This window comes from Leptidea sinapis, chromosome 14 (genome assembly GCF_905404315.1).
Source record: "Leptidea sinapis chromosome 14, ilLepSina1.1, whole genome shotgun sequence".
NCBI lineage: Eukaryota > Metazoa > Arthropoda > Insecta > Lepidoptera > Pieridae > Leptidea > Leptidea sinapis.
The window spans coordinates 8,682,783-8,701,175 of record NC_066278.1 but is presented as its reverse complement, the minus strand read 5'-3'; the positions used below and the strand labels follow the sequence as shown (position 1 = coordinate 8,701,175).

The window sequence follows — 18,393 nt, the reverse complement described above, 5'->3', positions numbered from 1 at the left end:
TGCGGCTCGACGCTCGGATGAAGGCGTGTTGCGAAACCAATACGGGTTCGGTCAGATCGTAAACGGGTAATATGTCGGAATGCATAACAAATGTAAAACTAAACACATTCACATATTAGCGACGCGGCGCGCTCGCCCATAAACAGCGAATCATTTATAAACTCTTCTTTTTTCAAATCAAAATTGATTGATATGGCGGGCGGCTGCGTGTAATACAAGATTGAAACTTGCACAGGGTATCCCTTTTTCTTTTTTATAAAAATAAGGGACTAGACGAGCAGGACGTTCAGCTAATGGTAATTTCTAACGCCCTCTGCTCATTACAATGCAGTTCTGCTCAGGATTCTTAAAAAACCCAAAAATTCTGAGCGGCATTACAATTGCGCTCGTCACCTTGAGACGTAAGATGTTAAGTCTCATTTGCCCAGTAATTTCTCTAGGTACGACGCCCTTCAGACCGAATCACAGTAATGTTTACATATTACTGCTTCAAGGCAGAAATAGGTACCGTTGTGGAACTCATAATCTAGCCGGCATCCTCAGAAAAGGAGCCTACCACTGGTACCCTTATCCCTACCGAGCTCCTGGACGTGCAGACAGATCCCGCTCCCCGCTGCCGTTTACATCGTACAGTTACAATTCATGGCCCTTGGGAAATAAGTTTTATCAAGTATTAATAACATTGCCCTGGATATAAGTATCTCAATATTAGAATAGTACTTTTTAAGAAGCATCATTGTATTGAATTCTAACACAATGTAGAAACCTACAGTTTTGGTATAAAATAGATAATTAACCGACTTCAAAAATGGAGGAAGATCTCAATTACTCGGTATGTTTTTTTTATGTTTGTTACCTCAAAACTTTCGTCTGGTTGAACCGATTTTGATAAGAATTTTAGTTGAAAGCTGATGCTTCCCGTGTAGTGGGACTACACGGGAAGCATCCGCTTTCAATTTGGAATTTGGACCAGCTCTGACAATGGCATCTATTAGAAGACATATCTTAAATTTGCACTCAGTAAGTGCGCGACAAATGGAGGAATAACTCATTATAGCGCCAACCGATTTTGATGATTATTTTTTTATTTGAAAGGGTATATATACTTCAAAGGTTTGTAAAGAAGTTTGGTAAGGTTCTGATTATGGGATCCATGACAAAGTAACGGAACTCTTTAATTAATTAATCTAATTCTAGTTACAATTATTATTATTTTTGGAATCGGTGTCAGCTAAGGTAGTTTTGTAACTATATACATACATAGTTGTCGGTCAGATGTGCTTGTGTCGCACGCGCAACGTGACAGGGCGAGAGGCAAGGGTGGGGCCGCGGCGGAGGACACCCCGCATTATTATAGACGAGAAATACTATCCTCTTATGAAACACTATTAACGAGTACGAAAGGATTGGGCAAATCAGTTTAATGACAGCCACTTAGTTACCTTTAATACATATAATAATAAGTTATATTGTGCTTAGTCAAATCATATAAATTAAGAAATTGTATATTTAATGGTTGTTTTATTTTTTAATAACGATTATTATAATTTATAATGTAATATACTAAGTATAGTTCCATGCAACGATATGAGTTTGTGTAAAAGTGAAATATAAATAATCCCAAACATCACCAGTGGGAGGCTCCTTTGCACAGGATGCCGGCTAGATTGTGGGTACCACAACGGCGCCTATTACTGCCTCACAGCAGTAATGTGTAAACATTACTGAGCTTCAGTCTGAAGAGTGCCCTAGCTAGTGAAATCACTAGGCAAATGAGACTTAACATCTTATATCTCAAGGTGACGAGCGCATTTTTTAGTGCCGCTCAGAATTTTGGGTTTTTCAACAATCCTGAGCGTCACTGCATTGTAATGGGCAGGACGTATCAATTACCATCAGCTGAACGTCTTGATCGTCTCGCCCCTTATAAAAATAAAAATCGGCGTAACGATTATATTAGATATTTTATAATAATTAATGTTAGTTGAGTTTAGCTATGTTTTTGTAATGTAGCAAAGGTTTTTTTATATATTAAAACTGGTGTGTCGTACTTGCCGGACGAAGCGAACAAAACGCTGAAAGTTACAAACACACGTCTAACTTTGTAACGACACGTTACTGATATGTGTATTCTGTGTATACAGGGTGTTCCAAAGTTTGGGACATGAAGGGAAAGTACCTTAAATATCGAAGATAGGCTATTTTACTGAAATAAGACTTATTAAAACATTGGCGATTTGCGTAAGACAAGAGAGATGACATTTTGAGCATTTAGTTAATTAATTTACAAAAAAATACCCACTTAATTGACTACTTTTCTTTTAAAATAATATGTTACTTAAGAAGAGTTATTAGTGTTTGGCCATTCTTTTGATTGGCATCATAAGAGTAGGGGTGTTTTTTTTACATTTAAGCCGGTTCGATTCCCAGACGAGGCAAGTAATTTTTAGAATGCAGAATTACTAACTTTTAAAAATACCATAGTCTTCTTTCAGTAAAATAGCCTATCTTCGATATTTAAGGTACTTTCCCTTCATGTCCCATAACTTTGGGACACCTGTATATCCAGCCTTCTACCGAACGACAATCTCAGAGTTGGTGGCGCACACAACAAACATACTGTTAGACAACCGATAAAAACAGTCCAGGAATAATAGTTAAGTGTGCTTGAGAAGCTACGTCTTACACTCGCGATTTGTATGACACTTTGTGTTAGTGTGCGTGAACTGCTCAAAATAGAGGTTAGTTCTAAATTCATTCGTGTAACGGTATAAAAGTCAACATAAAAATAGGTATTAAGTATAAATTGTGCATCCTATTATAATTAAATAAATTGTATTTGTGTACGGGCTCTTTTTTAGAAGGCAGGTAGGTAGGGTTGCCAATCGTACTCTAAAATAGAGTATGCTAAAGTACTTTTTTTTTACACAATTCTTTTAAAAACCATGATTTTTTTTACGTGCTGCAAGAAGTACAAATAAATACCTTTTAAAAAAATATAAAATAAATGATACTCTTTTTTGGAAATACGTACTCTTTATTCACCTCACTGACCTGTATAAATACCACTGGACAAGCTGTTCCATATGTTTGACAACAATTTTTTTGTGCCTATTTGAAGCGCCACTCGCGAGCGCGCGTCCAGAGAAGAGCTACGAAGAAACGCACAACTCTCTGAAGTATTTTCATAGCAAATAGCCAGGTTTTCCCAGTTTCCTGGATCCCCCCCCCCCCCCCCCCCAACCTCATGTATTAGTTTTTAAGAATAATAAAGTTTTATCCCCCAACACGTAGATAGGGTTGTAGAAATAAGTTTTCTGATACCTACATATATAAGGCTTAATTGTAAATTGTTTTAATAAGTAGATTTAAGTAATTTTGTATGTATATTTTAATATCAAATATAGAAAATTTGAATTTGTTTTATTTTTTTCAGACAATCGGAGACACACAAGTAGATACATCACAGCAGCCTGTCACGGCACACCCACACAATATCCCAATCACCATTGCTAATAACAGTATGACCTTCGCGCCCACCACCAACAACACTTAATAATCAATGGAAAATTCTTCCAATGCACAATAATAATATACAGTACGCCTATACTTCACAAATTACCATTTAACCACCAATTGGTATTATGTTTTAACCGACTTCAAAAAGGAGGAGTTTCTCAATTCGATTGAACTTTTTATGTATGTACTCCGATTACGCTGAGATTTACCCCCTTCTTCATAATGGTCCGCTACTTTAAACAGCCGCTTAGGAGTGTTTTTTCTCATTCTGACTGAGGTCAGTAGAAGAAGACAGGGTGAGAATTAGCAATGCTTTAAGTTAGCAGACTATTATGAATAAGGGGGTTATGATCCAATGTTCGTGATCCTTATTTAGTTTGATGGGAATATTTGCCCCATAAAAATTTGACATAGTTTGGCCCATTAGTTTTTATTTTATGAATATTTTAATTTAAGTGGATGATGTTATTATATCTTGTGTACTGGTTTTTTAGGAGTTTTCATTTTGTTGTATATATATATAAGAGATTTCCACGTATATAGTCCACTCATCACGATATCTCTGGAACCATAAGGCGTAGAGACTTGAAATTTGATAGGAATAGACCTTTCGTGGAGTAGAGGTCAGCTAAGAACGGATTTTACGATAATCCGATTTTTTTTTATTATGAACAGAAAAACGTCTGTCGGGTCAGCTAGTATTTTATTATAATTTCCCGTTTGCCGAAAAGTGGGTAGTAGCCTACCTGTCATTCGTGGCTAACAAACGTTCTTCACGATATTTCAGTCTCTCACAAGAACGTGAAATATAGGATCTATATTGTTTAAGGCGCGCGGAACCTTTACTACCCGTAGCTGCTTAAAAAAATACTATTTAATATATGACAATAAAAAGCAACGAAATCTTATATTTAAGCTGATTAATGACACTAAAGAGTAAAAATACATTTGGCTTGCCACCTACTTGAACCCTATCAATAGGTAGCACATAGAAAAAATTGTGTTTTATTAATATTAAAGGTATAAGATTTGCATAGGAGGGATATTAAATTAAATCTCTATAATGTAATTTTATACTTTTGAGTCTTTGAAGTCGCTTTTTTATACGCTTTATTCGCTTGTATGTTTGTAACTGACTCCTTTAGACGCGATTTTGACCCACTTTAAACGGCCAGATTTCATTCAAACTTTGTAGATTTATCAAGGACCGATGACAATACAATAATTTGATAAGATTATTCAATTTGCAAACTAAGATTTTTGTCAATTTATATAATTTTTATCTATAGACGCTTTTATAGAAAATTTAACTAAAAAATGAAAAATAAATAATAGTTTAAAAAAAAACTAAAAAGCACGCTTTATATAAAATTCAACTAAAAAATAGAAAATAAATTTTAGTAACCTTAAATTGAAAATAGTGTAAAAAATATATTATTGTAAAAAAAAGCGTGGGGTGTAGAAAAATTATTATTTTAATAATATCTTTAAAAGCTAGTTAAATTTTATATAAAGCATGCTTTTTAGTTTTTTTAAACAATTTTTTTAATACGTATTTTTTTTTTTACTTATATAAAGCTTCGCTACGCCTTCGGGAACTTTTAATAATTTCGAGATGAAATGTACCCTTTTTTCTTTACTGTAGGTACTCCCGAATTAGTTGTTGTTTGTTGGTCAAGACGTGATAACATAACAAACAAACAACCTCACATACACGTTTATAAATTTAAATATATCAATTTCATAATATTTATTTTTTATTCTAAACATTTCCGAGGTCGGTTTTGCCCTGTTAACCAGCCTAGACTCAATCACAAAACTAATTACAGTACAGTAACCATAAGATATAAATTCCAACATTTTATTTAGCGTATCATATTTTGCGCAATCATATTATATTGTAACCACGAACGAGTAAAAAATAAGGACTCCGTGTCACCTTACATAACAGTGAGGCACCAAAACAAGCCGGTAAACGTGTAAATAAATAGCCCCACGCATACACTTACACTACCATCTCAGCGGATACTCCATAGGGAGTGCCGTTTGCGCCTCTCTCTCCCCAAGAAAAGGTCGCCTTCGATGAAGGCTTAGAGGGCACCTGCCCAAAGCCAACTTCAGGTGGGGTTTAGTGTATAGTCACTTAGGTTTCACGTGAGTCCCACAAAACCAACGCAGATTTATGCTGCGTTGGTATGCATGAGCATTCACCACCTCCCTCCCGTCGTTATCCCGGAGGGTAGCCCTTTCCCTTTGTTTGGGCGCAAAAAAATACTTTCACTAATACAAGCCGATCGGCCGCCATTATGAGATTTGCCATCGTCTGTGGCATATCAGTTTGCGTCGCAATAAAATATTTTAAAAATGCCGTCGTAATTTTGAAAAAGTGTAAAAACAATAATATAAAAGTATTTGTGGATATATGATTATTTAAGGGAGAAAAAATTGTGTGCCTGGTATACCCGGTAACCTCACAAACACTAGCATAAAGGTGCTTCACTTGCTAATATCACGGCGCGGAGTCCTTTTTTTACTAGTCCGTGATTGTAACTATAAACCAATTTTCATGAACTTGATGACGATGAAGCCGTTCTTGAGCTACAAAACGACATACAAACTTATAAAGAAGAGTAAGTATAGCTGTTGCGTCTCGTTTGTGCATCCAACTAATTAAACTATATAAAAAAATAAACTATGACAAATGTAGGTACATTAATACAAATTGATTGCACAAATTAAATTAATTAACACCTTCCTTAAAGGCCGGCAACGCTCCTGTGATTCTTCTGGTGTTGCAAGAGATTGTGGGCGGCGGTGATCACTTACAACAGGTGACCCGTACGCTCGTTTGTCCTCCTATTCCATAGAAAAAAAAAATGATAACAAAATTTATGAACGATGCGCGACTCAAACCCGCCACCTCCGCGTTTCGTGTGAGCGATCTTCCACTGAGCCAACCGTTCTAGTGACGTATCGTTGATAAATCTTGTATGTCTTGTTCAACTCTCAGGCTGTGGCTTCATCTACAGGATCTACTATAAAGTTGATATGCTGCTGAACCGCAATATTTGCATATTAGGAAATTGACTTTGAAAACAATTATTTATTTTTTAAAGTAATAACCCTCACTTCTGGGATTAATTACACAAATTAAATTTGAAAGCAATTTCTCACTTCGTTCATAATTTCTGTTTTCAAATTTAATTTATGTAATTAATCCCAGAAGTGAAGGCTATCAGTTTAAAAAATAACAAATTGTTTACAAAATTGGTTGCTTCAGCTTTGTTCATCTATACTAATATTAAAAAGAGGAAAGATTTGATTGAAATAGGCCCCGAAACTATTGAAACTATTTGAAAAATTCTTTCACTGTTGGGACGCTACGCTATCCCCGGGTGACCTAGCTGGTATTATATTTTCAAAAAAATTAGGGATTCTTACTAAATGTCCAATAATGTAACCCAATGTTTAAAAAAGTACCTAAAATACTCTTTAAAACACGTACGCTGTGAAAGGTATTGATGATAATATAAAATAACGTACCTACTACGACTTTGCAGAATACATCATTATTTAAAAAAAAAATCCATACCACACACAGCAAAAGTACAAATAAAAATACTAAATATATATTGACGACCTGCATAGCCGAGTGGTTAGCGATCCTACCTACTAAGCTAGAGGTCCCGGGTTCGAATCCCGGTAGGTGCAAGCATTTATATTATGAATATGGATGTTTGCTTCCGAGTCATGGATGTTTAAATGTATTTATGTATGTTTATATGACTTTATGTATGTTTAAGTAAGTATATTGTATTAAATATATCGTTGTCTCGTAACCCATAACACAGGCTATATATGCTTAACTTGGGGAAAGATAATTTGTGTAAAAAGTTATATTATTATTATATTCCTAATTCGTATTTACGTGTTATAAGTGTTCTTTTATTTTAAAAATTTAATGTTATTTTTAAAGTGATAACCCTCACTTCAATACACAAATAAAATTTGAAAACAAAATTTTATGAACGATGCGGAACTCGAACCCACAGCCTCTCGCATTCCGTGCCAGTGCTTTTCCGACTGAGCTAACCGTTTGAGTTAGGCATCGTATATTATTTGTGTATTAATCCTAGGAGTGAGGATTACCAGTTTCTACAACCACGCATCTTACGAGGATTTCTTGCCTCGCACGTCACTTTGTGAAATGAATTACCAGCTACAGTTTTCCCGAACCGATAGAACAAGGATCTTCAACCATAGAGCATATTGGGAGTTTACCCTAAAGGCCGGCAACGCATCTCCATCTTTCGCTGATGTCCATGGGCGGTTTTGCCTCACTTCTTGCCCAATTGCCCCCTCTCATATTATGTAAAAAAACCAATAAACAAAAATAATTAATTAAAAATTAGTATCAATCAAAGATCAATAAATAAATTTTATTAATATTATGGTAGTGATCTCCTAATATATAAAATTCTCATGTAGTATTGTAGTTAAACTGGTTCGAAACGGCTTGACCGATTCTCATGAAATTTTGAGTGCATATTGTGTAGGTCTGAGAATCGGACAACAATTATTTTTCATCCCCTAAATGTTAAGGGTGGTCCACGCCAACTTTTTTTTTTGACTTTAATTTTTTAATTTATTTGATTATGAGTCAGCATTAAAAATACATACAAATTCAAATTTTCACCCATCTACGATTAACAGTTACTTTTGTATCGCGATTTTAATATCGGCAATACAACGTTTGCTGGGTCAGCTAGTAATTTTATAAAGATACAAACATTCATTGATATTGTTTAATTAATTATTTACATAAAATACAATACTGATTGAATTAACAAGACCTTGAAATTATTTCGTTAATCGGCTGTGTTGGTATAAATTAATGATAAATTGAGAAACTAGTCCTGACAGCAACGCTGCAGGCCACAATTAATTGAGAATTAAAGAACATAGAACATATTTTAAAGTAGTTTTAAGGCGACACTAAATGCCAGCGACCTTGAGCGATATGAGTTCACGGCTACCGGCCCGCCATCTATGTAACAAAGCCAATATTGTCAAAAGTCTTGGGTGGAAAACAGTTTATATGCTTACAATCCTCGTTAATCACTACTAATCTGAATAAATGAACCTACACAAAAAAGTACAAGCTATAAGAATAACTTTTCTGTGAGAAGTACCAAAAAAATGCGTCACGCCATGCCAGAAAACTTGTTTAACTTCAAAGAAAAGTGGTAGTTCAAAAAGGCTGGGCAGTGTTAAGTATAACCAACAGTAAGCATTAGCAACCTACAAATAAGACATAAGGATATGTGTAACAGGATTAAGTAGTGTTCATAGCTCGAAATACTATACTTTCACCACAAAACTTGTCTAAAAACACCATGTTTGCGTGTTTTCGGCTTACTCTTCGCCTTAAGGTTATATTATTATTATTTTTTCTATGAATATCATTAGATATTTACACAAAATAAAAATACATTAATCAACTTAGAGCTTATTACAGATATTCACTAAAAACCAATAGAAGTAGTAAGTAGGAAAGTTGAAAAAGTTATTTTAATGCACACTTAGTTTTTGAATAGATTAAAAAAAGTATTTACAGGTTAATCAACGGCTTCAAAAAATGGTATCATAATAAATTGTTTTATTAACTTAATTATTCAGTTATAAGGTCACGAAATGAATGTCTGTAGATAAAAAATACGGGTTGCACTCCGGGAGTGCCGGCAGAAGTGAAAACGTGAACATTAACGTTCTGCATTTTTGAATATTTTGGAATGGTTAGGGAATAATTTCGCACGAATTGCTTTATTTATCAGTATAAATTACTAGTATTTTTGTGGTTAAATACAATATTCATTTATAGCGCTATCGTACACAAAACTGACAATTTATATTACATAAAAATGTAATACTTCAGAACCATTAGAATTATTTTACATTGAAAAGTTTATCTCTCAGAAAAATCCACTTTCATCAATAATTTCAACGGCTGTCTTACGAATTTTCGATCAGGTCTCGTGTCCTGGAGTCCTGACGCGAGTTTAACATTTTATACCCATCCCAAGAAAAGTGGTCAAGGTCGCTAAAGACGTTTTAACTTCAAAAATACTTTAGATAGTACATGTAGCAGATACCCAATAAATTTGACAACCTGTATACAGCCGAGTGGTTAGCGATCCTACCTACTAAACTAGAGGTCCCGGGTTCGAATCCCGGCAGGTGCAAGTTTTTATATGATGAATATGGAAGTTTGTTTCCGAGTCATGGATGTTTAAATGTATTTATGTATGTTTATATAAATTTATGTATGTTTATGCAAGTATATTGTATTTAATATAACATTGTCTTGTAACCCATAACACAGGCTATATATGCTTAATAATGCGTGGGGCAAGATAATTTGTGTAAAAAGTGTGTTAATATTATTATTATTAATAATAGAATACTTCAGTGAGCAGGATGGCATGAGCACTACTTACACTGTTTTGTATACACCAAACCCTTATCAATTGTTTTGAAAAACAAATCCACAGTCTACAAGATAAAATAATATATAGGTACCTACTTGATATTACGTCGTTATCTTTATAATCAGTTAAACAAAACAATTCCGATTACGAGTTATCTTCTAATAAGTTCTCTGTTTATTACAGCACTTAATTAATCTTTCGAGATCAGCTCAATCCAGCATAAAAAAATATAACTAACACTATTTATGTAAGTAAATAAATAAATAAAATAAGAGTTTTTTGGGTGTTTTTATTGACAATGTATCACTATGGGCACATTTTTCATTCATTTAACCACTTTGGAAGTACCAATCTCTCGCGCAAACTATTCAGTTTTGAACAAAATGATATTAGAAACGTCAATGTCATTTTATCAATATATTTGAAGACCTATCCATAGACGTATGTATAATTTTGTGGAAGATGCGGGACTCGAACCCACGACCTGTCGCGTTCCGTGCGGTTGCTCTTCCAACTGAGATATGGCTTTGATGAAAAATAAAATTGAGTATCAGTTGTAAGTATGGGGAATTCCCAAAATTTATTGTTTTCTTTTCTATTCTTGTGTGAAAATATTAATGCCGTTCACAGAATACACTACCTACCAAGTTTAAACAGTATAGTTCTTATAGTTTCGGAAAAAAGTGGCTGTGACATATGGACGGACAGACTAACGAATACATAAGGGTTCCGTTTTTTGCCATTTTACTACCTAAAAACTAGAACACTAATTTTCATGCTGTTTTTTTTCACCAATGGATAGCATGGTCATCGATGAAGATCTAGTATGTATTTGTTTAAAGTTTTTGTATAGGTACATTTTTGTTTATAAAATTTATTGAATTAGGCGTTATATTGCGGAAATCCATAATTATCCTAATGCTGTGATTTTTATTGAGAAAATATTGCAGTTTTGTCTTTAATCAATCACGTATTGACACGTTTTCGCCTCTACACGAGGCATTCTCAGGATATGTTGACTCGCCAAATTCTGGCACGAGTCTCATTCAGATTTTAGTTAGACACATTTCCGACGGACTTAGACTACATTATTCCCGAATACTTACATCATTTTCGCATTATCCGCTGCAATAATAATAATACTGAAGGTTCACATATGGTTCAAGGTCGCTTTGTCATTTAGGCAGGGCTGAAGCTCATCCGCACGCAATCTCTATCCACTCGTCGGCACATCAGCAGTCGGAACCTACTTCTTTGTACAGACTGCTTTGAACGAGATGGGGCCTGTCCAACCGGCATCCCGAAACTATCACACTAACTACAAAACACAGCAAGTAGTTAAACAAACTTTATATAATATACCTATTTATCTCCTAAATATAAGTCACGACCGGTATGCTAATAAGAATCCAACACGATAAAATGTAACCACACATTCTAAGTTAACTGCAAGCAGTACGTACATCGTAATCGATACTTCGGTTTCAATTTGTTATTTAAATGCAGTTTGCACGTCACATAGGGTTTTTGTATACTAACAAAATAGCATTCACTGATTTATCCCTTGATATTACAAATACACTTACTCCTACACGATACTACGTATTACGAGTATGTAGGTGTTCTGTGTATTGTAATCGTATATTATCGTAAACTTTGTGCCGGCCGGCTCTCGTCCGCTGCGTGCGTATAACAAATAATCAAATAATAAATATAAATATAAAAACGCTGTCGATGGCAAGTTTTCTTTTGAGGATTGGACTCACCGGTGTCGGTGCGCTCTGCCTCGTCGTCCGACTCAGTCCCGGAGTCTCGCTCCTCAACCTGAAAATATAAACACCATCAAACAACTGATCCGTTGTACGTTAGCGGTCTGCCTAATACACATCGCCACAGAAACTTAGTTTAAGTCTGCTTCATTTAACGAAACTGTTTAAATTTATCGCCACTCGTTCGAGAAACGAATTGAGTTTGAATACAGAGATATTAAAGTAAAAACGTTACAGAATTCAGTGAATTATGAGCCGGCAAACGTTTCACTCCTTTGTTCTCGAACGAGGCGGCCATTTTCTGGTGGCGGTGTGACCTTCACGGCGCAAAGCCGGCTAGCCCGCGCCCCGCATCAACACACACCTTCTCGGAAACGTTCTCCTCATTCAAAGAATGCGTTCGGAGCTTGTGAGTCAAGAACTTGAGCATTATTAAGCCTCAGCTTAGCCGACAGTCCGCTTCAAGTCAACACACACTGACACTGTGCCCCGTCACCGATCTTAAGCTATACGTGAAACTAAACGTTAACTAATACAAGAATGAATACCGCGCACAACCTTTCACGCTTATGGTAAATGTTCTGAAACCATTTTAACACTCAGAAAAGCTAACCGCATATATCACAACCGCGAGCTTAAACCCGACCGCCTCCCTCGAACGCCAGACTACTACTAGAGTAGCCTTGCGTACGACGCAGTCAGCTGAAGTGGGTACGGCTCATTAATACCGAAAGGGCCTAACGCCAAACAATTCGAAATCCTCGCGATCTGACTGGGCTGCGTTATCGATTATCAAGCAAATAGCAATAGAATTGCCGTAAAACCCTATTTTAATCACAATCTTCTTCAAATATAGCGTAAATTATATTCAAGTGGCACTTGAAATGAACTCGCCCGGCAACCCATTGATGACAAAGAACCGGAACACGCAGAAATTGGATGCGATTGGACAAAACGTTATAGAATCGGAATCGAATTTTATTGCAATAATATGCATTTTGTGTCTTTGTCTAACTCATGCATGGTACTCAGGAAAGAGAGAGTGGTAAGTCGTCTCGAACAATCGCTCACCGCTTACGTGGTGTAGTTCGGATTTTGAGAATGAGAAAGCTAGCTCTTGCCTCTCGGTACGAGTTCATTACATAACTCCGTCGGCGAACAAGCCGCTTGCGGCTTGATACTTTGATAGTAGGTATACATCTGGTTTATATCGTTGATAATAAGATAGACGCGTTAGCAACTTATGGATATTCCGTTAGAATATGATTTATTTTAATTTTATTTCTTTATTATTATTTCACACACACACACGCACTCTCACCAAACCACACACGCACAAATATCGTGTCTTATTATAAATATTGTAAATCCGTTATTAGATGTAAGTTCTACAAAATAGTATTATTATAACCTACTTTAAGTTCTGTGGATTTTGTGATATTTTAAATAAATAAATTAATTATTGACTTAACTTCCACAATTATCTCATAATATTCACTTCGAGGCCTGTAGGCTCTACTAAAGGCTACTAGATAATGTTATTAAAACAACAGCTGCACTGCGCTACCTGTATAGGTAGCATAATAAATAATATTATGTTAAATATATATTAATGTATAATACTTCCGTAGAAATAGGATAGAGAAAAAGTATGATAAAAGACTCATTCAAATACACAATCATTATGTATACTACTACCTACTTACTGTATTAGCTTAAGATCGTTTGCGTGGAGAAATAAACAGATATTTTTTTTATTATTTATTTATTATAGACGGGCGAACCCTTTGTACCAAATTACTACAACGAAAGGAATACAATATTTAATTAACTAACTAAGCAATACATCTTACTTTCTAATTAGAAACAAAGATTGTTTTAGTGTGTCTGGCCACAGATAGCAAACTAGTATTATACACACCAATCCAGTTTTACTCACTAGAGTCACAACTATCAGTCTCTATATCATCATAATGCCGGTATTTCAATAAGCCACATACAATAAACTGTTGCGTTTATGAGATATCAAACATTTATTCTGTTCTCCACATCCTGAATGAATCTCAAATATATATATATATATGTTTATCAAGGAAAACACTGAATTATAATACTTTTATATAAGAGAATATAGACTGTTCGGTGTACTCCTCAACTAAGCTCTCTTGATAGCAAGATCATTAATATAAGAAACTTCAGGATAGTACTAGAAACTGATTTTATTAACTAACAATATGCAAGGAATATATTATATACTATTTTAATTGTAAGTTTTGGTGTAATGTCACCGCTACGGTTGTACGGTGCAGTCTGTCTGTACGGCACCTACACCGGAGCGGATATCCGATAATGCGGGTCAGTGTTCTAGTTGCGCCAACATAGACATATTTACGAAATTAGATCTTGTTAGGTTTGTGTATATCGGGTTGTGACAGAACGAACACATGATCCATCGTCATCTTGAGCAGTAGGAACTGAACATAAGTCATATCGTTAGAATTACTCATCCATTATGCTGCGCCCATCAAATTAATATCAATCCGGAATACGAGTACAGCAACACAGATACACTGCTACTTTGCAAATTGTGGCAGATATATGTAGACAACCACTACGGTTGTACTGTCCGGAACAAACACAGTACAGTGCTCATTCAATTAGTATATGTTTTCTATCTACATCTCCCCGGCCCGTATCTCTGTATGTCTGTTATGGATAAACTCAAACACTACTGAAAAAGTAAAAGTCCGCGATGGTACGGTAAATTACTAAACCTTTTCTAATTTCTAAAATAATCGTCATGCATTATGTGTTCATTAGATAACAATTAGACGGAGTTAGTATCAAGCCTTATCAAATGAAATACTTTAGGTACCTTAAGCATTTCATGCACATTATGATAGCTCTTTAATATATAATCTCTATAATAGTAATCACAAACGCGCAAAAAAATAAAATAAAACGGTATTACGACCCACCGGTAGCCTTTTCTTTCCCAAAAATTGTCACACTAACGGAAAAAAAGATAATATGTTGCATTTTATCTTATATTAAACATATTATTAGTAGGTATATATACTTAGTATAGCTATAGTAGCTACTATTTTTCTAATAGAATCTATAAATAAGAACAAGAATAAACTACATATTATAGTTTATATTTCAAGATTTAAATAAATTTAGTCATAAGTAATATCCATACTATGCATCGTTTACTCATGTCGTTTTCCATAATGAAAAGGCGGCCATTTCAACCTGTCCCGTAGCTAGCTCGAGTTACGAGAGTGGAGTGACGCCGTGCCCTCTCGCTCTCACAATACGCACTCAGCCTCGACGCGGGAAATTTGAATTTAACTTCGGAGCCAGCAGGTGATTTAATTTTTAGAATAAGAGAAATAAACAAATAAGTAAAATGTTACAAATTTAAATACTTGCATCATGTTGTAAGATTATCAAAGAGCGGAAGACCTACCTCCCCCCGGGCATTGATTGAACAGTTTTACCAACAGTCCAACTGGTTTTCTCACTGGAAAGCCAGAAACCATTCGACTGGGTGACTTGGATACATCTTTCGCGCGTACTTGGACAGATATTTGTGCCTCGTCACCTTAACTCTACTCCACAACGTCATCGGTATCCAAATTCAAGGGATTAAATAATGCATAATTCACCTTTTTAACATATTATACGGCGAACACATTATGCGCAAAGCACTGGATGGATTGAATGGCTCTGTGGCCGTGAATGACACACAGCTATCAAACTTGCGATATCGAAATGGTTAGTTAGACGTACCTAATTAGTCTAGAACTGAGGGCCTACCATCAACTTTTAATAATCGATGCGAATCCGATGCAGTTCAGTTTAGGTACCCAAGCTGAATCACTAAAATTCGTACCATGGAGTGCCTTTTACTGAATGGCGTTTGGATCGAATAGAAGAATGAACGAAATAAAATTGCGTTTCAAAACCTAAAATTATATGATTTTAGCGTTTTTTTTTGCGTAGAAAATACTACAAATAAATTTTAAAATCGCTTTATAGCGTCAAATTATAAACCATTAATCCCTTTTTTTTACTTATTAAATAATAGTTATATAAATAAATATAGTTCTTTGTATTACAAATTAAATGTTTGCTTAAGTGTTTTTGTAAAAATAACGACTAACGAGTTATGAACGCACCTCCATTGATGTTTGATTTGACAGGACCACAGAGTACATTTTTTTTTAATTCGTTCTTGCGAACAGGCTATAGTCCGGGCCCTTACTGCCTCGTCTTTAGTATTTTCATATTTGGTATTTATTTTCAGTATTTTGTTTTACAAAAAAGTCCAATAAAGTATTGTCATTGCATCTTGCATCAATAAAATTCCTTTTTTGTATGTTTTCTCTATTTATTAAGAGTTATTAACAATATGATTCACTTTCCTCTAAGGAAGTAGCAATTTTTTTCGAATCGCTTACTTTGACAAATAAGCTATCCAGTTTAGGTTGAAATAACACCTCATGGTACGAATGAATGAACGAACTAAATCAGTTTGCGATTCAGTTGATATCATTTTTGACATTCAATTGACATCATTGCGATTTAATCAGTTGATTTGACGTCAACCTAAATTAGATAGCTCTAATCACGTTGTGGTTCGAAATAGCAAAGCAGTTCATGTTAGGTTGTCAATTGAATCGCAATAAGCGTTCATGGTAGGCCCCCTGGTCGTTAAGATCGTTGTGAGCTGAGGGGCTTCAAGAAGGTCCAGAACAGATAGCTTTTGATACTGTGGAGAATTTCTTATACCGCTGTTCATTCAAACGCAACAAAAGTGGCTCGGAACTTGAAATTAAACGGCGGATAGGCATAGCTACTTCGGCGATGAGTCAGCTGGAAAACATATGGACCATTCTCACAAAGACAACATGGTTTAATAATAGTATAAGAATATTCTATTTGCAGCTAAAACACCACTAAATTAAAATACTAGGTGTAGGTACATTAGCCACAAATAAACTCAAGATCGGCATATGCTGGCACACATATTATGCATGCCCAGCGCCGATCTTCCGCTTGAGCCATTGTGACCACGTAGCTGTGATGTGCGAATTTTTTGATGTAACCAGTACTACTCGGTATTATGTGGCGCAACGTCGTAAAGAGGTTGCTCTTGGTTATTAAACACTAGTCTTTCCGAGCTTTTTGTATGGTGTAGAGTCATGGACCATGAAAGAGACAGACGGATACTATTTAACTTGTGGTGCTGTCGGTGCATCTTACGCGTTCCGTAGACTTACTACTTAGTTACTCTTCGAGCCAATGGGTCCATTCTGAAGGAACTGAACATAAAGTAAATAACATAACATAAGTCCGCCGCATGTCTGAAGAAAGTTGTACAGTAATTTGGGCATATCGCACGGAAACCAGCAGACGATCTAGAGAAGCTCATTTTCACTGAAAAAAAGATACCAGTCTGCTCAGGTAGTAAAGCACCTCAACTGAAAAAATAGGTACCCATACTTAGTCACCGATCGGTATAAGTGGCGAGAGAAGGAATGATTCGATCTTTGCCACCCTGTTAACCTTAGAAATCCATACTGTTGCGATATTAACTATGCGGTACAGCCATATCAGATTGAAAAATTCGTTCTCTACTATCCAGGCAATGTTGGATACAATATCCATATTGTTGCAACCATAATAATTCTGAGCAGCGGCAGTCAGAAACGATATTTGAACGGAATACTCCGAGCATTTTATGTGTACCTAAATGTCATTTGGTTTACATTGTGGCATCGTTTCGATTAATTGTATGACGGCAGTGCAATCATTTTAGCTCAAAAAAATATTTTACTCGCCATGTTTTTTAGCTATGGCTTAAGTCAACAAGAATGTTGCCAGACTTCAATAGGCATTTGGTGATGAAGCTCCATCCCGTAGTTTTGTGTATATCTGGTTCAGTGAATTCAAACGTAGACGTGAACAACTCTGTCACGATTTTCTACGTCTGCTGATACTGAATTAATATTGATAGCATACGACAAAAAAAAAATACATGTCAGCAAATTCGGTCCGTGTAAGGGGACATAAGTATGAGCTAAGTGCAAAAGATTTTGCTTGTTTACCTGAACCTTCGAAATCTTGGATGGATACCGCATGATCTGCGGATTGATGATGAGATGGATGAGCAGAAACGACTGCGTGCATAGTGGTGTCGTAAAATGATAAAAAATGTAACTTAATAGACTCATTGGCTGAATATAATATTAGCACCGGTGACAAAAGCTGGTAATATAAATAGGAGCTTACCCAGAGTTTTGAAAATTTAAAAAAAAAAATCCTCACAGAAAAGTGTGTCGTGACAACGCGTCGTCATTAGCCGATAAGGTAACGAATGAGGTTTTATTTTATGAAAATAAGGTACGAGCAGGTCGTTCAGCTAATGGCAATTGATACGCCCTGCCCATTACAATACAGTGCCGCTCAAGATTCTTGAAAAAACCCCAAAAATTCTGAGCGGAACTACAACTGCGCTCGTCACCTTGAGACATAAGATGTTAAGACTCATTTGCCCAGTAATTTCACTAGAAGGTTTTGAAGGTTTCAAATATAGAATGCCGATATTT

General features: G+C 35.6%; 1 protein-coding gene across 1 annotated transcript in view; it reads right to left on the bottom strand.

The window, feature by feature from the left end:
- Window positions 1–12,708, bottom strand: part of LOC126967909 (eukaryotic translation initiation factor 3 subunit A) — a 66,648-nt gene extending 53,940 nt beyond the window's left edge. The window contains exons 1-2 of the mRNA XM_050812610.1: window positions 12,141–12,708; window positions 11,774–11,831 (exon numbers count right to left, since the gene is read on the bottom strand). Coding sequence (XP_050668567.1) covers window positions 11,774–11,831; window positions 12,141–12,206 — 124 coding nt within the window. The 5' untranslated portion in view covers window positions 12,207–12,708. The remainder of the gene's footprint in view (window positions 1–11,773; window positions 11,832–12,140) is intronic.
- Window positions 12,709–18,393: the final 5,685 nt, after the last annotated feature.